Below are 18668 nucleotides of genomic sequence, written 5' to 3'. Positions count from 1 at the left end.
TGATGTAGAAGACTAGGTACATCCCCGCTGTTATCATCTGACCTGGATGTCTGTGGGCGGCCAATTGCGGGGTTGGTACCAACGGTGCTCATTTCTGCTGTAGCGCAGATATCAATGCGAGATTCTATTCGTTCTGCTCTCATTTCCCCTGCAACCTCAGTTCCCAACTCGTGGTACAAACCCAGACTAGGATGCGAAGATCCCTCTCTAGACAGGCAAGCGAATAACCGAGGCCTCTTAAGCATAGTCACGGACTAGGTTCGTCGTATGCAGGGTCGCTCTGGAGCGCATGTAACGTTGAACCAAGCAATTCGTATGACAAAATATGTCGAATCACCATGGGGCAAGACTCCTGCTGGTTCTGGTTGGGCGTGGATCGGCATCCGTCGCTGGTTCTATTCCCAGACCTATAAAATTTCCTGCCAGGTATCACCTCTGCACGTATCTACTCCTCCTCCCTTTGGTGAGGCTCCGCCCTTGAGATATATCAGGGCGAAAAATTGAACTTGCGGCGTCTCCCAACATGGCCGGCAATATCGAAGTGGTCGACGACAACAGGGTGGAGGTGGCTCCGGGCAAAACTGATCCGGAGAAGATGCCGGCTGGAGCCACCACCGAGAGGATCGGCGACCAAATTTCCCATGAGATGCTAGAGGAGTTAGCACCCAATGGCGAAACTGACTATATCCTCGAGAAGATCAACAGTATGACCGAGGAAGAGGCACTGGACATTATTCACGAGTCTGTGAAGTTTCACGCCGATGACTGGAACTTCCCTTCGGAAATGCGAGATCGTATGAAGAGGCTCCTCGAAGGGCCGAAAGTCTACGGCGACTTCTGGGAACGTGACCTGCGAATCGACGCCGTCCTGATGCGGTACTCATCACCGTACCCCGGGGTTCGTGCTGTTGCAGAACACACCGATGACACCCATGTTCCCATTGAGACCTTTCGGGCTTATTTTCTAGGGATAGGATGGGCCGTAATTGGTACATTCATGTCGACATTCTTCAACAGTCGATTTCCGTCTATCAGTAAGAGCTAACTCTTGCCTGACGTTTTGGGCCTCATTCATCTGACGTGTATTCAGGCTTGAATGGCTCGGTCATCCAGATCCTGCTATACCCTTGTGCCAAAGTTCTTGAAAGAGTGCTACCAGACTGGGGGATCACTGTGTTTGGGGTTCGGCATTCGCTTAATCCTGGCCCTTGGACCTTCAAAGAACAGATGTTTTCCACCATCACGTACAATATTGCGATTTATACCACCAACAGCTACGGGATGATCCTTGTCCAGAAGTCGCCTGTCTACTACGGCCAAACCTTTGTCACGTTCGGATATCAACTGATGCTCACCTTGTTCGTTCAGCTCATGGGCATGGGATTTGCGGGCTATCTCAGACGTTTCAGTGTATATCCCATCAAGGCGCTCTGGCCGACTGTGCTGCCCATCATCGCCATGAACAGGGCTTTGACCCGTACGGAGCCCAAGGAGAACATTTACGGCTGGACCATCTCCCGCTACAGATTCTTCTACATCTGCACGATCTCGATGTTTGTCTACTACTGGTTCCCAGGCTACCTGTTTACCGCCTTGTCCACGTTCAACTGGATGACATGGATCGCGCCTCAAAATGTTACGCTGGCTATTCTCACGGGGTCTTCCCTTGGTCTTGGACTATTCAACCCAATTACGACCTTCGACTGGAACGTGGCGACTTCGTCGTACGCCGCTCTGGCGCAGCCCTTCTTTGCTACGTGCACGATGTATTTCGGTAGCATACTCGGGGGGCTGATTATACTGGGCATCTACTACTCAAACATGTACAACACGGCCTATTTGCCGATCAACTCGTCCTCAGCGTTCGCAAACAATGGCACAGCATATCAGGTCCAGAAGGTTGTGATAAACAACAAACTCAATGAGACGCTGTATCAGGAGTACTCACCCCCTTTCTACTCGGCCGGGTATGTGTTGACGGTTGGGGCCAACTTTGCCTTTTATCCCGTCTACTTCCTGTACATCATGTTCAACCAGTGGACGACGATGAGACAAGCATACATCGACTTCTACCAGGGGCTACGCCGTGGCAAGGGCAACTTCGAAGGCGCCATGGACATCCATAACCGGCTGATGTCCAAGTATCCAGAGGTGCCCGACTGGTGGTTTCTCCTGATCCTGGTGGGGGCGATTGTGGTGTCGGTCGTCTTTCTGAGCATCTATCCGCTGGACACGCCGGTCTGGCTGGTCTTCCTCATGATCGGGATCAACCTGGTCTTTGCCGTCCCGCTTTCGTTTCTGTCGGCCACGACGGGAACCAACCTGGGGCTGGGATCGCTGATCCAGGTAATCACGGGGTTCATCCTCCCCGGCAACCCCAACGCGTTCCTGTTCGCCCAGACGCTGGGCTCGTGGGCACTCGCGGGCTACGGGGACAACTATGTGCAGGACCAGAAGATGGCGCACTACTGCAAGATCGCGCCGCGAGCCGTGTTCCGCAGCCAGATTGGGACCATTATCATCACGTGCTTCGTCGCGGTGGGCACGCAGGACTTCATCATGAACAACGTCAAGGGCCTGTGCACGCCCGACCAGCCGAGCAAGTTCACCTGCGCCAACGATGGGGCGCCCCTATACGCCAGCTCGCTCATGTGGGGGCTTCTGGGGTCTCAGCGCATGTTCAACACGCTGTACCCGTTGTTCAAGTGGTGCTTCCTGATCGGCACGCTCATTGCCCTCGTGTTCCTGTTTGCGCAGGGCCTCGGGCCTAAATACCTGCCTGGCGTACGGGAGAGACTGCGCGTCAAGCTGAAGCCGAACACGTTTGCGCTGCTGGACCGGACGTTGTTTCCATTTGTAGCATCGCTGCTCTGGCTGAACCCTATCCTCATCATCCAGGGCATCCAGCACTGGGCTCCGTCGAACCTGTCGTACAAGACGCCGGGTTTCATCCTGTCGTTCATCTTCATGTATTGGCTGCCCAAGCACAGGTAAGCTCGCAGTTGATTCGCTCAACCGTCCCCCGAGAGAGAGAGACTAACGAAAGATACAGGTTGGCGTGGTGGGAGAAGTACAACTATGTGCTGTCAGCTGCTCTCACGGCCGGGGTCGCCATCAGCGCGCTGATCAAGTTCTTCGCGGTCGACTATAACCCGGTGAGCTTGAAGTGGTGGGGCAACACAGTCAGCTCGGCTGGTGTAGATGGGTCTAGCATTGGGATTCTGCCCATCCCGGCGAGGGGCTACTTTGGCCCAGAAAGGGGGTCCCTGCCGTAGTTCGGGAGTGAATGAAGCCCAAGTCAAGACTCAACGCTCATCATGTAGTCTCCTGGATGGCGGGCGAATATTGATTAGCTAGACCTGTATTCGCAAGCGTATCTCAGATGACGACAAGCCCCAGGCCAACCTCGACCATTCCGAACCCTTTCTTCCATCCCAAGCTCTGCTCGGGGCCGGAACATGTCCGTAGGTCGACAGAGGACCAGGCAGCCTCTGTGCATATACGTAGAGGGCTGGCAACCGCCGTGAGGTAGGCGCATACGTATTACGTACGTGACTTTGCAGGATGCAGGTATGTATGTATGTACCCGTAGGTCCCGCCTCCAGGGCTGTCGACAACCTGGAAACACGTGGGAACGCGACGCGACGCAAGGGCGGCCCACAAGGTAAAAAAGCCCCTCTAACCCACCCGCGCCAACGCGCCGTTCCCGCCAGCCCATCGTCTCGCCTAACTTAGGGTAACTTGCACACACACACCTACGCACACCTACACATACCTACCCAAGAAGGTTGGCTACCTTCCTAGGTTCCCAGTTGGTGGCCATAGATTCTAGCGCAGGGCCTACCAACACTAGAGCAAAGACGAACTATGCATATATATATATATATATTACTAATTCTTACAACATGAAAACAGATTCCGATCAAGATCGTGGTTAAACAAAAAAGAGCAAGTCGGGCAGGAATGGCCGACAAGGCCGACGCCGTCGCCAACTACCGGCTGGCGTTGGTTATGGGGTGCAGCCCGACGGTGCAGAAGCCGAACCGTGCGCCAGGCGGGCGGGACCACGGCCATATGGAGACAGGGAAAACCCCCCAACTGCCCTGGACGGGGCAGAGAGAATGACGCAAGTTGGCGTCGCCCGCCGAGCCCCCAGCCGTGCAGCTCGAGCTCCCCAGTTTCCTATATCAGTGTTCCCTGTCAACCGCCCGTCAGAGGAAGTCGATGGAACCGTGGAAGCAATGAAAACTCGCTTTGGGCGCCGCCCGCTACTCATCATCCTGGGACTGGGGCGCTTGGCTTGACCGTTTGCGACGCTGCTCGTCAGATATCCTGGCCTGAGTACCTACAAGTCACGAAAGATCCAACCCCAACCCATCGCCAGCGGCTTGGACTCTCCATTGACAGGTTGACAGGTTGGCAGGTTGATTGGCTGTTGGTCGCGGCCCGCGAGCTTTAGACGGACCTGGTAATTGGCGCAATAGGTTGATTGAAGCAAGACAAGGCAAAAAGTTAGCTTAACTACCCGCCCAGGTCAGGTAGACAACTCGCTTTTACCTGGCAGGCCTGGAGTATATAGGTCAGGTACGCACATATGTTCAAGCTACTTGGCTACCACCGCCATACACAGAGTTTGGACAGCGCGAGCATCCCTCCCTCTGGCTCACCCACCCACTCTCTTTGTCTATCTCTGTGTGTGTGCGTATGTGTATGTTTTCGGAGACTTACCTTGACCATTCAGTGCCAGCCTTGGCCCGCCTCCGGATTTTCCTAGCCGCGGGCCATTCTCGCAATCCTGTCTGTCGTCCATTTCCCTCGGCGTCCAAGCTCCAATACAACACAATACAAACACAACGCAGGCACAAAACCAGTTTCTTGGTGCCAATCGAGCCTTTGCCCGGCGCCAGACCAGATAGGGCACGATACGGTACGATCTGTGGATCAGCCCGCAGACGCATTTGATCTTGCATATCTTGTTGAACTACATCTCGCGGCGCACCTACGTCCCACTGCTCGTCAACCGTGGCGGCTGTTGACCACACGCACACGCACACGGCACGCGCCGCCGCCACCCGCTGCTCAGTCTACATGAGCCGGCGTCTCGTAGGACCGCCCATTCTACCCATTGAGCTATCAGGCTACAACACAGCTCGCGCGACCTACCACGTCTCTGCTCTTGCCGCTTCTGCTGCGCCTAATCCCCGAGCCGGTCGCGACGTGCAGTCGGCGCCTCGACTGGTCCTAGGCCGACGGACCGGCGACCAAGGAGTGCCTGAGCTCTGCGTGCCCTCGAGAATGCTCTGCCAGTCTCAACCCAAGAGATAGCACAGATGGAGGAGGGACCGCAAGGCCAAGGCCAGGCCCGAGCTGGCCACACCAGTTCCGAGCCCGCGTCGGCCACCTCGGAGAAGCATCCAGCCCCCGGCAGCTCGTCCGCCAACCACGACGCCGCCAGCAAGAGGCGCCGAGGTCTCGGGATCGTGACCCCGAACGCCTGTACCGAATGTCGCAAGAAGCGCGCCAAAGTATGTGGCCTCCCCTCTCCTCTCTCCCTCCCTGTCAATCTGGGCCCTGAGCTGACTCATCGTTTTCCTCCCCCAGTGCGACGGACAAAAGCCCTGTGGCAGGTGCAGGTCGCAGAACGTTGACTGCGTCTACGAAATCCCCGTCCGCCAGTCCAAGGAGAACCTGCGCAGCGAGATTGAGCAGCTGAGGAAGCAGCAGCGCCAGAGCGACTCGGTCATCGAGGCCCTGGGTAAGCCGGGGCTGTGGGAGGAGGTTCTAAGCAAGTTGCGCAACGGCCAGAGCGTCGATAGCATATCCGAATGGCTCGGCGGCGTCATGCCTTCAGGCAGCGGCGCCGTGCCCAGCTACCCTCGCGTAGAGCCTAAGACGAGCACGGGTATAACGCTGCCACCGCTGTCCGGTATGGGCTTTGGAAATATAGGGAGCACCGGGAGCGCAAACGTCCCAGGCGGCTTTGGCAGTGGTATCTTGCCGCTGGCCCCGCAGCTGGCTCAGAAACACGAGTACGACCAGAACAGCCCCTGGGCATTCTCGTCACATAGCCAGACGCAGTCGACCCGGAGCGATTCCCATCCCGATATCATGCAGTGGACCGCCGAGCTGCCACCACATAACCGTGTGGGCAGCTGGGTGCAGGACCAGGCCTCGACCACCGATAACTCTCGCTACCACGGGCTGGATCAGATGATTGCCCCTGTCGGCTCCCCCGAGATGAAGGTGCCGCCAGCCCGGTGGACCAACGTGACTGCCGACAACGCCTTGGTACGCCACCTTCTCGCCCTGTACTTTTGCTGGGAATACCCGACTTTCGCCTCGCTCAGTAAGGAGCATTTCATGAAGGATTTCCTCGATGGCAGGCCCAGGTACTGCTCGCCAATCCTGGTGAACGCCCTGCTCGCCCTCGGCTGCAGGTTCTCGAATCAGCCCAACACCCGGGCCAACGAGAACGACCCGAGCACCTCGGGTGACCACTTCTTCAAGGAGACCCTGCGGTTGCTCTACCGCGAAACCAACCACCACACCCTGACGACGATCCAAGCATTGGGCATCATGTCCATTCGCGAGGCGAGCTGCGGACGGGACTCGGAAAGTTGGTACTACGCTGGCCAGAGTGTGCGCATGGCCATTGAGATGGGCTTGCACCGACTCAGCGATGACGGGGACGAGGACGAGATCGCCGTGCAAGGGGCCACGTTCTGGGGCGCCTTTGCTCTGGACCACGCATGGTCGCTGGCCACCGGCTCTCTGCCACAGTCTTCCTGCTTTCCCCATCTCCCTCCGAAGCCTGCCATCATTGACGATGTCGAGGCCTCCCTGTGGGTGCCGTACACAGACGACGGTAGGTACAAGTATCCTCCCTACGTATCATTTGGTTTGTTGAGACTTGAACACAGGTTCTAACAATATAGGTGCACCTCTGCAGCGGTCCTGCGAGCAGCCGTCCAATGTGCGCTCCGTGTACAAATGTTTCTGTGAACTGAGCGAGCTGGTCCACCAATCTCTATACGTGCTGCACTCGCCCGGCAAGCCCGTGACCAGCCGCGACCTCCTGAACATCTACACCCAGTACCTGAACTGGTATGACAGGATACCCGAGGTTCTGCGCCTGGGCCATAACTTCACCCCGGCCGTCCTGTTCGCGCACATGTACTACCACTTCGCCATCCTGCTGCTCTTCCGGCCGTTGATCAAGTTGCGCATCATCGGCTCCAGCATTTTGCCCCGTGATGTATGCATCCAGGCTGCAGACGCCATACAAGGCCTTCTCAAATCGTATTCACAGCTATATACCCTGCGACGCACGCCGTCGTTCGTACCTTACTTTGTCCTCACTTCGGCAATAATGCACCTGGCAGTGGGCACTTCGAATGCCTCTACTCAGGGAGGGTCCGACGCTGCCGTATCGGAACCCTCGACGGCCAAGGGTGCCGAAGGGGACGCTGACCATGCTCACCCGAGGCCGTCATCTTCCAGCACGGCAGGCCCCAAGTCACCCGCCAGCAATTCGACCGCGAAGCCAAGTGGTTCCCGCGTCGCCGAAGCCATCAACCAGGGGATTGCCGACCTCACGGAAATGGCGCCATGTCATAACTTTGCCGAGCAGGCCCTCCATATCCTCCGGTACCTAGCCAAGAAGTGGAACATCAAGATCAAGATCCCGCCTCCGGAGCAGGCGCTCTCCAAGGAGGATTCTGACCAGCTCGTGAAGCCGCAGACGAGCAGCTTGAACTTTTTCACTCCCAACGTCGCCGAGACGGACTTCATATGCAACTGGGGTACCCCAGAAAAGTCCGGCACCTCGCCAGGTGAGGAGATGTCTGGCGCGCAGGCACTAGTCGAGGATCAGCAAGCTCAGGACGGGATCAAACCCAAGTCTTTCCGTGCGTCGCCAAAGGCAAGCGCCATGAAGCAAGACAATGACCACAATATGGAGGACGTCGGTAACATGGGAGCAGCGGCCGAGGGGGGCGAGCCGCTCCGCCCGGCGCAGACGGACTTGGGGCTCGGACCCATGGCACACACGGCCAAGAGTCTGGAGAACCCGTTGTTCTGGCCGTTCCCCATGCAAGGAAGACCTATGCTGCCATCGGGACGGCAGTTGGAGGAGGCCGGGTTCTGCCTACTCTAGCCACATCGATCGGTTCGGAGTCGATGCAAGCCTTCTAACCCACATATATACGTCAACACTATATATATAACTGGCGGACAGTGTAATTACAAGCAAGGACAAAGGCCTTACCAAGATTTGGAGCGGGGGCTTCACTCCAAGGTCTGCAAAGGTAACCTCGCAACATTGATTTTAGGGATGGATATACCATTGAGCAAGGTGTTCCGGAAAAAGGAGCCAGGGGGATGAGAGAAGGAAGAAAGAGGTGGGCGCCGGCCCAGCCTTGATTACTGTTCTACGTCGGTCTGTCCCTGTGGGTGGAGTGCAACCCTGGCTGGCGGTTGGGCTTGTACGAACGATGGCCACACCCGCCTTCTTTTACTTGTTATTGCTGAGAGCCGTCGTGTCTCTTTTGTGGCGGGCCGTCCCTTGGAGGTAGGATACGCTGCCGGCGAGATAGATGGATGATGGAACGTAGGAAGGACCAAATATACCCCCAATGGACTCTCACGAGCATTCAAGATGTGGACGGGCCGGGTGAGGCCGATCACTCATCGTTACTCGGAAAAAGGCACTTCACAGCGTACTGAACTGGGATTTTCCCGTAGTCATTAAAAAATTTGATGCCCTGATGCCGTCATGTCAAACCCGATTTCCCAGGGCCTCGTGTTTCTTTACCATACAAAAATATACCCTGGTCATTTTCCACACGCCTACGCCCCTTGTCCCCGAAAGCCCCCATGGTCCTTTTTTGACATTTCCCCTATGTAGTACTCTTTACAAAACTAGATCGTTCCTGCCAGGAATCGCATTTAGGCCGGCCTAGTACCTCTTGGTAGGACTCCGGCTCTTGGTTGGACTGCGGCCCCTGTCTCCCTTGCTAGGACTCCTCCTGCCGCTGGGTGTCTGGTAATACAAAGGAGGCGGCAATGCCTTGGGGTCACCGGGCGAGGCGTCCGTGTCCGGCGTCTCGTCGTGCGCCATCAGCCCCTGGTACCGAGACCGAGGCGTCTGCGGCACGTGGCCGTACATGATCTGGGGATGGGCCTGGAACACGGGCTGCGAGGGCTGTGGGACTGGTGGCGGAAAGCTATGGGTCATGGGGTTGCTGTTGATGAGCGAAGCGCCACTGAACAAGAACACGGTGATGAGAGCAAAGGAGGCAGCCTAGCTCGATGTCAGTTCCACAGTTGTTCTGGGGGTTATATAAACGGGGTTGAAGAGGGGATGGGGAAAAAAACAAGGACTCTTACCATTGTCTTCCAAGACATGGTCTCAATGATATCGTTCAAGATCTCGACGAGATTCTTGGCGCCGAGGGAGATCTTCTTGTAGGAGTTTGGGTCCTGGTTCATGCAAATCTCCCACTGGTCGCACAGGGGCCCGATGGCGGGTATGCGCTTCTCCCTGGGCGAGCACATGTTCTCGCGGTAGTCCTTTGCGCACTTGGCAATCTCGTCCAGCAGGTCGCCCTGGTTGACGACCCTTGCCGTCTCGAGGTCGTCGCGGAAGCTGGCAACCACCAGCCAGATGACCCACATGGAAAGGCCGACAATGGAGAGGTTGAACAGAAAGGTGATCCAGTAGCCCAGGACCCTGGGCGCGTCCGGGTTCTTGGTGATGTCGGACAGGAAACGACCAAGCCAACCCCTCTTCCTCCCGCCGGGGCGCTGAGAGGCGGGACCGTAGCGCTCGTTGGGCTGGTAGGTGCTGTCGTCCGAGTCGTTGCCCTCGGTGTCATCCCACTCCTCCTGGTACTTGTAAGGCATGCGGAAGCCGCTGATGTCCTTATCATCATGGCGTCGCTTCCGTTTCCGGACCTTGTCTCGGGTGCCGAAGGCGGTGGTGGCGCGGGGGATCTCGCCCTTGCCGGGAGACCTCTTCGTGGCGGCGCTCAGGGCCTTGGACCTGGCGGGTGTGAGCGTCATCTGGGCGAAGCTGCGCTTCTGGTCGGTCTCGGGGGTGTCCGGGCAGTCGGACACGTCGGTAGGCGCCGGGCTGTCCTCGGCGGCAGAGGCCTCGGAGAGGGCGTCCATATCGAAGGGTTTCCGGGGCGTGGTGAAGGCAGGGTTCCGGAAAGGAGGGGCGGTGTTTGTCCGTTGGATGCGGGAGCTGGAGGGGGTGAAGAGAGACGATGTGTGGGCCGGGGCAGCAGAGGAGGCGGGCGGCTTCTGGGGGCTGCTCTGGGTGCGGGCGAAGGGGGTGTGTTGGCCGAAGGTGCCCGATCTGGGGAGGCCAAACGCGTCTGATGGTCGGAAGAGAAGATGTCAGTGGTGGTGTTGTTGGGGTGGGAGGTGAAAACAGAGTTGCACATGGCGTTGGAGCTGGAACACGAACGAAGCAAGGAGAGAAAGGGAAGGTACAGGATACAGACGTACTGTTGTTTTGGGCGTTGCCGGCCGACTGCAGACGTGCGAATGGACTTGTGGGATCCAAGGGCCCTTGGTTCTGGTACTCCCAGTCCATGGGAGATTCAAAAGTGCGCCGATCCATGGTGTTCAGGAGAGAAGAAGAGGAAGAAGAAGCAGAAGAAGAACAAGAACAAGATGATAGGGGAAGAAGATATGAGAAAATCAAGACGTTCGGTCGGTCGGCCAGTCAGTCGGTTCAATTGATTGTAGTGAATGAAGTAGATTTTATGCGACAGCGAGGCGCCTGTGATGCCGGGGGCGGCGTTGCTGTGGAGTGATAGTGATGGCTGAAGCTCGCTGTTGTTCTTGTAGAATAGGACAGGACAGGACTATAGAACAATCAAGGTCGCCGCACAGCAGAGAACAGCACAGCACAGCGCAGAACACCCGGACAGCAGCGGGGGGCAGGAGATAAAAGGACGGGACGGATAGAGAGTGGAGGACAGCAGCGATAATGATGATGAGCTACCACGACCAGCACCAGAACCCGGCAACTTTTTGGAGGCGTGGGACGAGTGGACGAGTGGAGGAGCTGCAACTCGGCCAACGGGGGCGCCACAGTAAACAAAAAAGATCTGTGCTGGCTGTGCCACAGCGACACCTGCCGTGTGTGTGTGTGGCCTAGACGCGCTTAGGTAGCCCTGGAGGTAGATCGTGGCGCTCTGATTCCCCTCCAAGCCCCCCAAAAGCTTCCAAACCCGTCTTGCCGTCCAGTAGGTTGATAGTGTCCAGTGCCAGCAGTGCCAGTAGCAGTGCCAGTAGCAGTGCCCGCGCCCCACTAACTACGTTACTGTGTACCTAGGTAGGGATGACGCTAAATGTTCCCGCCCTTGTGCGCTGAGAGCTGATTGGGTCTAGGCCTTTTCGGGACCTTGGAGTAGAGGGCCCACCTTTTGGCATTTCTCAGAGGGCGAGGCGAGGCGAGGCGCAGGTCGGAAGGCTGATGAACTGATTGAAAGACGAAGCGCAACTGCACCTTGCACCCTTTGCCATCAAACCCGACCGACCAACCTACGAGGACCGACAGAGACCCGGGTTCTTGTATTTCTCACCTCCCCGCCTGCTGCTGCTGCTGCTGCTGCTGCTGCCCAGCGCATCTGGCCTGCTTCGTCTGGCCCATTCCAGCATCTGCCGACTTTCATCCATCCTCCACGCTTGCCTTCTCTCCCTCCCCCTACAAGCCCGAGGCCTCGTCCAGCTTCCATCCCGCCGCCATGTCCGACAACGAGTCTCCCGCCGGCTCCCCGCCCCAGACCCTCCACGAGGAAGAGAAGGATGGCGAGCCTCAGGACCAGGAGCTCGGCGATTACGACGTCGAGGCCGCTGCCGACTCGGACAAGGACTCGGACGACCTGTCCGACATTGACGAGGACCAGTTTGGCGACTACGATCCAGCCGCCGCCCGCATCGAGGAGAAGCCCGTCGAGATCGACGAGGAAGTCGCCAGAACCCTCAAGGCCGGCAAGCGCAAGGGCCTGGCCACCAAGAAGCCCAAGGAGGGCCGCAGGGAGAAGAAGAAGCGCAGACGCGACGATGACGACGACGACAACGACAACGATGGCGCCGACGGCGAGATCCTGAGCGGCAAGCGTTCTCGCAAGACGGGTGGCCCCAGCGCCGGCCCCAGCAAGAGAGCCTCGCCCGACCCCATCGACGAGAGCACATTGACCCCGGAGGAGCGAAGGCGCCGCGCCATCGAGAGGGCTGCCGCCGGCGAGCTCAAGAAGCAGGTCAAGAGACGCAAGAGAAAGGACGAAGTGGTAAGTCCAACTCTACAATGCGCACGCGCACGCACGCGCACACACACACACACACACACACATACATACATACATACACACAGCGTTCCGGGAGCCAGTACCTTGTCTCTCGTCTTTCCTACGGTTGCGCTAACCCGTCCACCTAGGACCTGGAGGCCGAGCTCGATGAGCAGATCGCCGCTCTCAAGAAGGCCATGGAGGACGCCTGCCGCGACGACAACAATGCCCGCCAACAGGGCCTGCCTGCCGTCCACAAGCTCAAGCTGCTTCCCGAGGTCATGGCCCTCCTGAACCGCAACAACCAGCAGAGTGCCATTGTCGACCCCGACGCCAACTTCCTCGAGACCGTCAAGTTCTTCCTCGAGCCCCTCAGTGACGGTTCCTTGCCCGCCTACAACATCCAGCGCGACATCTTCACCGCTCTCCTGCGCCTGCCCATCGAGAAGAACGCCCTCTCCGCCAGCGGCATCGGCAAGATCGTTCTGTTCTACACCAAGAGCAAGAAGGCCGAGCTTGGCGTCAAGCGCATGGCCGAGAAGCTTCTGGGTGAATGGAGCAGACCCATCCTGCGCAGGACTCATGACTACAAGCAGCGTTTTGTCGAGACGCGCGATTTCGATTACTCGTACGTACCACCTTCGTCCCCCTTGTCTGTGCTCTCCCTCCATTCGTACTGACCTGCCATTCGCAGGGCTGCCAAGCTCCGTCAAGCTGCAGGCTCCTCGCAGTTGACCCTGACCCAGCGCCCAGCCGCCTCGCAACGCGACCTCGAGCGTGAGCGTATCTTGGCGCCTCAGATGAGCAGCAACCGTGCTCGCGTCACCGGCCTCCCCGCCTCCTACACGGTCGCACCCAAGAGCACGTTCGAGCCTTCTAGGGATGGCTCGCATCGCCCCATCGGTGCCAGTGGTATGGAGGCTTTCCGAAAGATGACCCAGAAAGGAAAGAAGGCTTAGAAACGCTCTCATTACTGATATTTGGCTGCATTTTCGACGGAATGGGGAAAGGCGTCAGGCGTTGTTGCTGCTTCCACATTTGGGAGCGTGTCCGCCCGGACTTCACAAGGGGTTCCTGGCTGTATAGTACTGGCCGAGCATGGAGACGACGGCAACCATCGTCTTCAGCTGATGGGAGACTGCTGGTCTCTGAGACCGTTTAGGTAGACTTGGTAGCGTTAAGAATGGAAAAGCTACGTATCACCTAGTCTCTGCGTGTCTTGGTCCAGCCTTGGACCATCTTCTCCAGCAGCTTCCATACTTCTCTTTCCTACCATGTCGGCACGCCTCATCCCTCGTTCACCATAAGCGTTCACTAGAATTTCGTGAAACGGCTGCGAAATCTACATCGACAAATCTTCACTCTGAATTCTTCACGTAAGGACAGTCAGAGCCGGCACTGTTATGTTATGACATGTGCATCGAAACGCATGATACTCCGCCTACCCAGGAGCGATAGGCAACATTACTGGCCAACTGGATTGAACAAGTCGCAAGTCACAATGAGGCCTCGGTGCAGACTCAGACAATCGTAAACTCCCGAATTGTTCCGTCTAGACCCAACTCATCAATTGCGATTTGAGGGCAGTTCGTCTTCCATGTCGAGAAATCATGCGGCGCGCTATCCCTCATCATGATCTCAAACACAGTCTCAGACCCCTCCTGGCAGAAGAGATGGAAGCAAGAGATCCATGAGTAGAGCAGCGATGCCTCGAGGGCAACGCGGCTACGCTGCTCGAGAGTCGTGAGCCCGCGTCTCTTCCACTGGAAACGCTTGTGCATCCTTCTCGGAAAAGCCGGGAAAATGGGTACATTGATCATTGTTTCCAGGAAATCCCGGCCAGCGTCGACTTGCCGCAGCTTGAGCTCGTTCTCTATAAAATTCCTCTGATATTCGGGGGGTTTCCGGGCAAAAGACCCGTACTTCATATTGAAAAAGGCCTTGCGGACATTGTCAAACAGGCAAGGCTCAGCATCGGGGTTTTGATACTCTGACATAAGCAACTGGTACAGAGGAAGAACCTCCGCAACGTTGATTTCTAGATCTAGGAACATCCTGCCGATTTCGCCACGGACTGTATCATGTTGATATGGTAACATGGCACGTTGGGACTGTTGCTTTAACAATCCGAGATTGATCCGGCACATCGTGCGAATATATATACCACGTGGCTGGTTCCTGGGTTTAAATGTACCGTCCGCTCCAACGCTTGAATATGCTAGTTCATTCGTGAAGCTGAGACAAATGTGTTGACACGGAACACAGCACAAAAGGGACCCTGAGAAGGCCTCGCTATTTTGAAGAAATATGAGCAATGGATCCACATAGTTTGTGCCGTTTGGTATTTATGATATTCCTCAGTTCAAAACTTGCTGTACAGAAATATAGTTCGCAAAGTCTAGATCGTACAGAGAAGCGAGTTGCTTCGGCGCTGGCTCCCGGAGTCCAATGAAATGACAGATCTGGCGTCAGCTCTATAAGCTGGTTCATTCACAGAGACAAGCCCCCTGTAACGGCATTTACGGCAAGATACTCGGGCCAGTTTGGTTCGACTTCAAGTAATGGCTTACTGAAGTCTGATGGATTGTTCATTCGATGTGGAAGGCCGTACAGAACAAGCAACTCGCAGCTAGGTGTTCTTATAGCCTCAATGAATTCCATCGGGTTGTATAGGCTTCTAGAGACCCTTGAATAACTGGTATCGATTCTGGCAGGTACCCAGGAGGGAAATGGTCTTCCAGCAGGCATCCGTGAAGCATGAATGAGTACAGCTGGGTCCTTCAACGTTGCAAGCATGTATGCGTAAACTCCGATGTAGGTGTCTGAAGTCGAAATTGAATAGTCTGGAGTCAGAAGGCGATCTTCAGGGGTGGCGCTGCAGGACAGCAGCCCTAGAATCCCAAACACTCTGTCCCGGGGATCCGTAGCTACAGCCTTCGAGGTCAACGACAAAGCCTCGACTAATGAAAATGGGCCCATTGACGACAACTGTGTCATACGTGCAAACCAAGGAGCTTCTGTATCTTTCCAGTCCCATTCAGGGTGCAGACGGTGCAGAGCAGTGGCCGTATCGCTGCCGGCGTGAAGGCCTATATCACCGACGGGAATTACCAATCGCTGAGACCTGACGCATTCTTGGACGGCCCAAACTCGTTTGGAGTACCGGCCAGTAAGGGTGTGGCGTAACTTATCCGTGTCCATCAGATGCAAACCTTTGCGAGCTCGGTATGGTGTCGTGGAAGTCTGAACGATGTCGTTGCCGAGATATACAACGACGCGGTGACAATTCTGGTATACCTGACCTATCCTCGATACTTGACGCGCCCTCTCACCACTATTCTTCTGATCGATACAAACTGCATCAATCCAGACCAACCGAATGCCTCTCCGAGGGCGTAAGTAACGCAACATAGATAAGCAGTGCTTGGTCAGAAGCAATACATCCCAGAAAGGTCCCAGGTAAAATGGTTGACTTCGACAAGTATCTCCATTGCTATCAACCCAAGTGTACGAGGTGGCCTCATACTCGGGACAGCAGTCAAGCGGATACGTCTCCAGTGACCCGTGCAACACGCTTGTCTCTTCATTGGGTGCCGTAATGTTCAGGAGTCGTATTTGGCCAGGTTCGAGGCCGTTATCGTAGACTGGCGATGATGAGCCGCGATTCGTTGGACAAGAAGTGCCCAGACGCTGGGCATCAGAGCAGCATGATTGCTTCGACATGCTCTGGCTGCCTCCTACATACGGGACACATGGAGGCCACCGCAAATTCATCTCCCCTGCTGGCTGATCAGGCGGCGGCACCCATAAAGGGGTTACAGGATTTTCCTCAGCGATCAGGCTCTCTATGGGCGGGGTACTGCCGCAAGTTCGACATCGCGGAGTTGATAGCATCAACATCCACCACGACGTCTGGTGGATCGTAAAGTGGTGTGTGCCAGTGAGACATGCTGCCACAATGGCCCTGGAGATTGATCGGCGGCGGAGTACAGTCTGGTCAAAGGCGAAGTTCCACAGGTAGCATCTCAGTACTTGCCGGCCAATCAGAAGGCTGTGCCCCTGCGAGTGAGGCTCCATTGGTACAGAGCCCTAATATGATATGATTCGACACCTACGCCGTGCCGGTATGAGGTTGACGAACGACAAGAACAAAACAATCCAAATCATGAATTGTACTAGATCAACATTGTGAGACCGGCATGTTGCCAGGTCTCAAGATGCTATCGCATGGCGTGTTTCAAAACCACAGCTTCCAACTCAAGATAGGATAGTCAAGAAAAATTGTGCTATTGAAATCAGGATGACTCTAACTTTGTGATATCAAAATGCGGCTCTGAGACCTACACCTCTCAATGAGGCCGTTGTCCGGTAAGTTATTATTCGAGGTGAAAGCAGCAACGCACCAGTCTAGTTCTGAATTATGGTATAAACGATAATTGTCCTATTAGGTATTGAGAAGACACAATTAGGACTCGCCAGTCTGCTCCCTATGTTATTAGGTCCGGCATCTGTCATACACGAGCTGTGGCAGAGAACTCCCAGACCGCTTTCATATGCCGGTATAACAGCAAGATATCAGTATTTTGTTTGACAGGATATGTATCTCAGCGCACTTGTGTTACCGAAGTACAACGAGATGTTGGGTTGCACATTGTTACCTTGTATGCTCATGTGCCTACGACATGACCGCGCAAGTAATCCCCGTAATTTCGTAATGAAGTTTGAAACTTGACTCCAATCTTGTAATCATCATGTCGCAGCAGATGGATATTCGGTCAGCGCCATCTGTGGATTGTGGATAGGCAAACCGACACCTTAAGCCGACTGCCAGCGAATGAGCGTCCTCTATTGTATCTAAGTCCTGGACAAAGTGAGGGTCATCTCGAGTTCGCCCTACGGATATGTTCACTTCGCACGGGAAGCCATTCGTTTTTTGGGGCAATCTTCTATGTCCATATGGAGCATTTCAGTCTCCCAGCCCTAGTCACCCGGCCACAGAAGCAGACTATTCTTGGAATACAAGTCCTTTGCATTCCTGAAGGTGTTTGCCTTTGTTCAATGGTCTTCACTCATATTGTACACGGCGGACCGGGCGAAGTGGTCACGGACTAATCAGTAATAGCGTTTCGCAGCTACCTACTGACACAGTAGCTCTCTCTAAGCCTTTCAGATCTCGAGTCGAATAACAAATTGGCAGAAGTAGAGACATCGATGTGCCGCCACGACAAGAGCTAGACCCCAGACATTCGCTACAGGATTCGAAATCGAGTCGGTGAGACCTAACGGAAGAGGTTTCTAGTGAAATATTAATGTCGAAGGAGGTGAAACATCGTGACCAACGACGAGAGTCGTGTCCAACGCCGAGTCAACGGCCTAAAGTGGGTCCCTATCGAAACCCCAGCTGCCCGACCCTCCGAGTCGGGCCCCTCCATTTGTTTAGCGGGGGAGGTATGATGCAATTGCGCTTGCTCGGCCAGCTCGGACACAATACCGCATTTGCTCCCCAGCCTACCGGCCCTGCGCTGCGGCCCTGCATCTTTGGGGGCTGGGGGTAGGTCTTTGTTGTCAAGGAGGGCGGCAATTCCCACATGTCGTGGATACGCAAGTATTACGAGTTATAAATCCCAAGAAGGAGGTGTTGTGTGAGGCATGTCGCGCAGCGAGTTTCGATACCAGGCAAGATCTTGATACACACCTAGGCAGGTACCAAATCTGGACTGATGGACCAGCTGGCGGTCTTGAGGTTGAGACGCAGACGTATGTGCTGGAGACGAGCGCTCACATGGGAGACCCTGAGCAACTGACATGCCACCCTTCCTGAGGCTAGGGATTACGCCATGATTAATTCAACATGGTACCACCAGCGACAAAAATCAGGGTACGGAAGCTTTCTGGGTGGTCGATCGGAGCCTGATATCCCCGGCCTACCCTGGGAGGCATTACAGAACCTACAGTAGAGTCAGGGGTTCGGCGTAGCTACAGGCGGGATTTTCCACACTAGAAGAACCAGCTCGCCGGATTGCCCAATTCGAAAGGGCCGGTCCAGGAGCCACATCGATAGATTGCCAGAAGTGGGCTGCAACAACACGCAGATGTGGGAGGATGGCATACCATCACTGTGATGATGACAATGACGATGCTGATGCATTGCGACAGACATGTGTGCATATAAGCAGACGAGGGATTGGGATCCAGCCGTATCTTGACCCCCGCGGCAGATTCGTCGATGCTTGACGTTCCTGGTGGTTCAAAGACCAGACACAGATCCCTGGGTGCGCATGGGAGGAGTGGGCCACTGAGGTCATTTCTGGCAGAAATCAGGCCCAGGGACATGGAGGGACAGTAGCAAAACAGTATGCGCCTGGA

General features: G+C 55.7%; 5 protein-coding genes across 5 annotated transcripts; 3 read left to right on the top strand and 2 right to left on the bottom strand.

Moving 5' to 3' along the window:
* Positions 1-523: 523 nt before the first annotated feature.
* JN550_012100 (uncharacterized protein) lies at positions 524-3275 on the top strand (the record flags this gene model as incomplete). The annotated part of the gene is made up of 3 exons (XM_049310539.1): positions 524-1034; positions 1091-2990; positions 3053-3275. The coding sequence occupies 3 exons, from the start codon at positions 524-526 to the stop codon at positions 3273-3275; spliced, it is 2634 nt and encodes an 877-aa protein (XP_049165932.1).
* A 1813-nt stretch (positions 3276-5088) lies between these two features.
* JN550_012099 (uncharacterized protein) lies at positions 5089-8155 on the top strand (the record flags this gene model as incomplete). Its single annotated transcript, XM_049310538.1, has 4 exons — positions 5089-5268; positions 5331-5525; positions 5602-6865; positions 6936-8155. The coding sequence occupies 4 exons, from the start codon at positions 5089-5091 to the stop codon at positions 8153-8155; spliced, it is 2859 nt and encodes a 952-aa protein (XP_049165931.1).
* An 801-nt stretch (positions 8156-8956) lies between these two features.
* Positions 8957-10627, bottom strand: JN550_012098 (uncharacterized protein; the record flags this gene model as incomplete). Its single annotated transcript, XM_049310537.1, has 3 exons — positions 8957-9301; positions 9388-10379; positions 10513-10627. The coding sequence occupies 3 exons, from the start codon at positions 10625-10627 to the stop codon at positions 8957-8959; spliced, it is 1452 nt and encodes a 483-aa protein (XP_049165930.1).
* A 1132-nt stretch (positions 10628-11759) lies between these two features.
* JN550_012097 (uncharacterized protein) lies at positions 11760-13261 on the top strand (the record flags this gene model as incomplete). The annotated part of the gene is made up of 3 exons (XM_049310536.1): positions 11760-12305; positions 12452-12930; positions 12997-13261. The coding sequence occupies 3 exons, from the start codon at positions 11760-11762 to the stop codon at positions 13259-13261; spliced, it is 1290 nt and encodes a 429-aa protein (XP_049165929.1).
* Positions 13262-13822: 561 nt separating this feature from the next.
* On the bottom strand, positions 13823-14356 carry JN550_012096 (uncharacterized protein; the record flags this gene model as incomplete). Its single annotated transcript, XM_049310534.1, has 1 exon — positions 13823-14356. One exon carries the CDS (start codon positions 14354-14356, stop codon positions 13823-13825), a length of 534 nt encoding a protein of 177 aa, XP_049165928.1.
* Positions 14357-18668: the final 4312 nt, after the last annotated feature.

Source organism: Neoarthrinium moseri (assembly GCF_022829205.1).
Source record: "Neoarthrinium moseri strain CBS 164.80 chromosome Unknown scaffold79_Wmoseri_CBS_16480, whole genome shotgun sequence".
NCBI lineage: Eukaryota > Fungi > Ascomycota > Sordariomycetes > Amphisphaeriales > Apiosporaceae > Neoarthrinium > Neoarthrinium moseri.
This window is presented reverse-complemented; position numbering and strand designations above follow the sequence as displayed.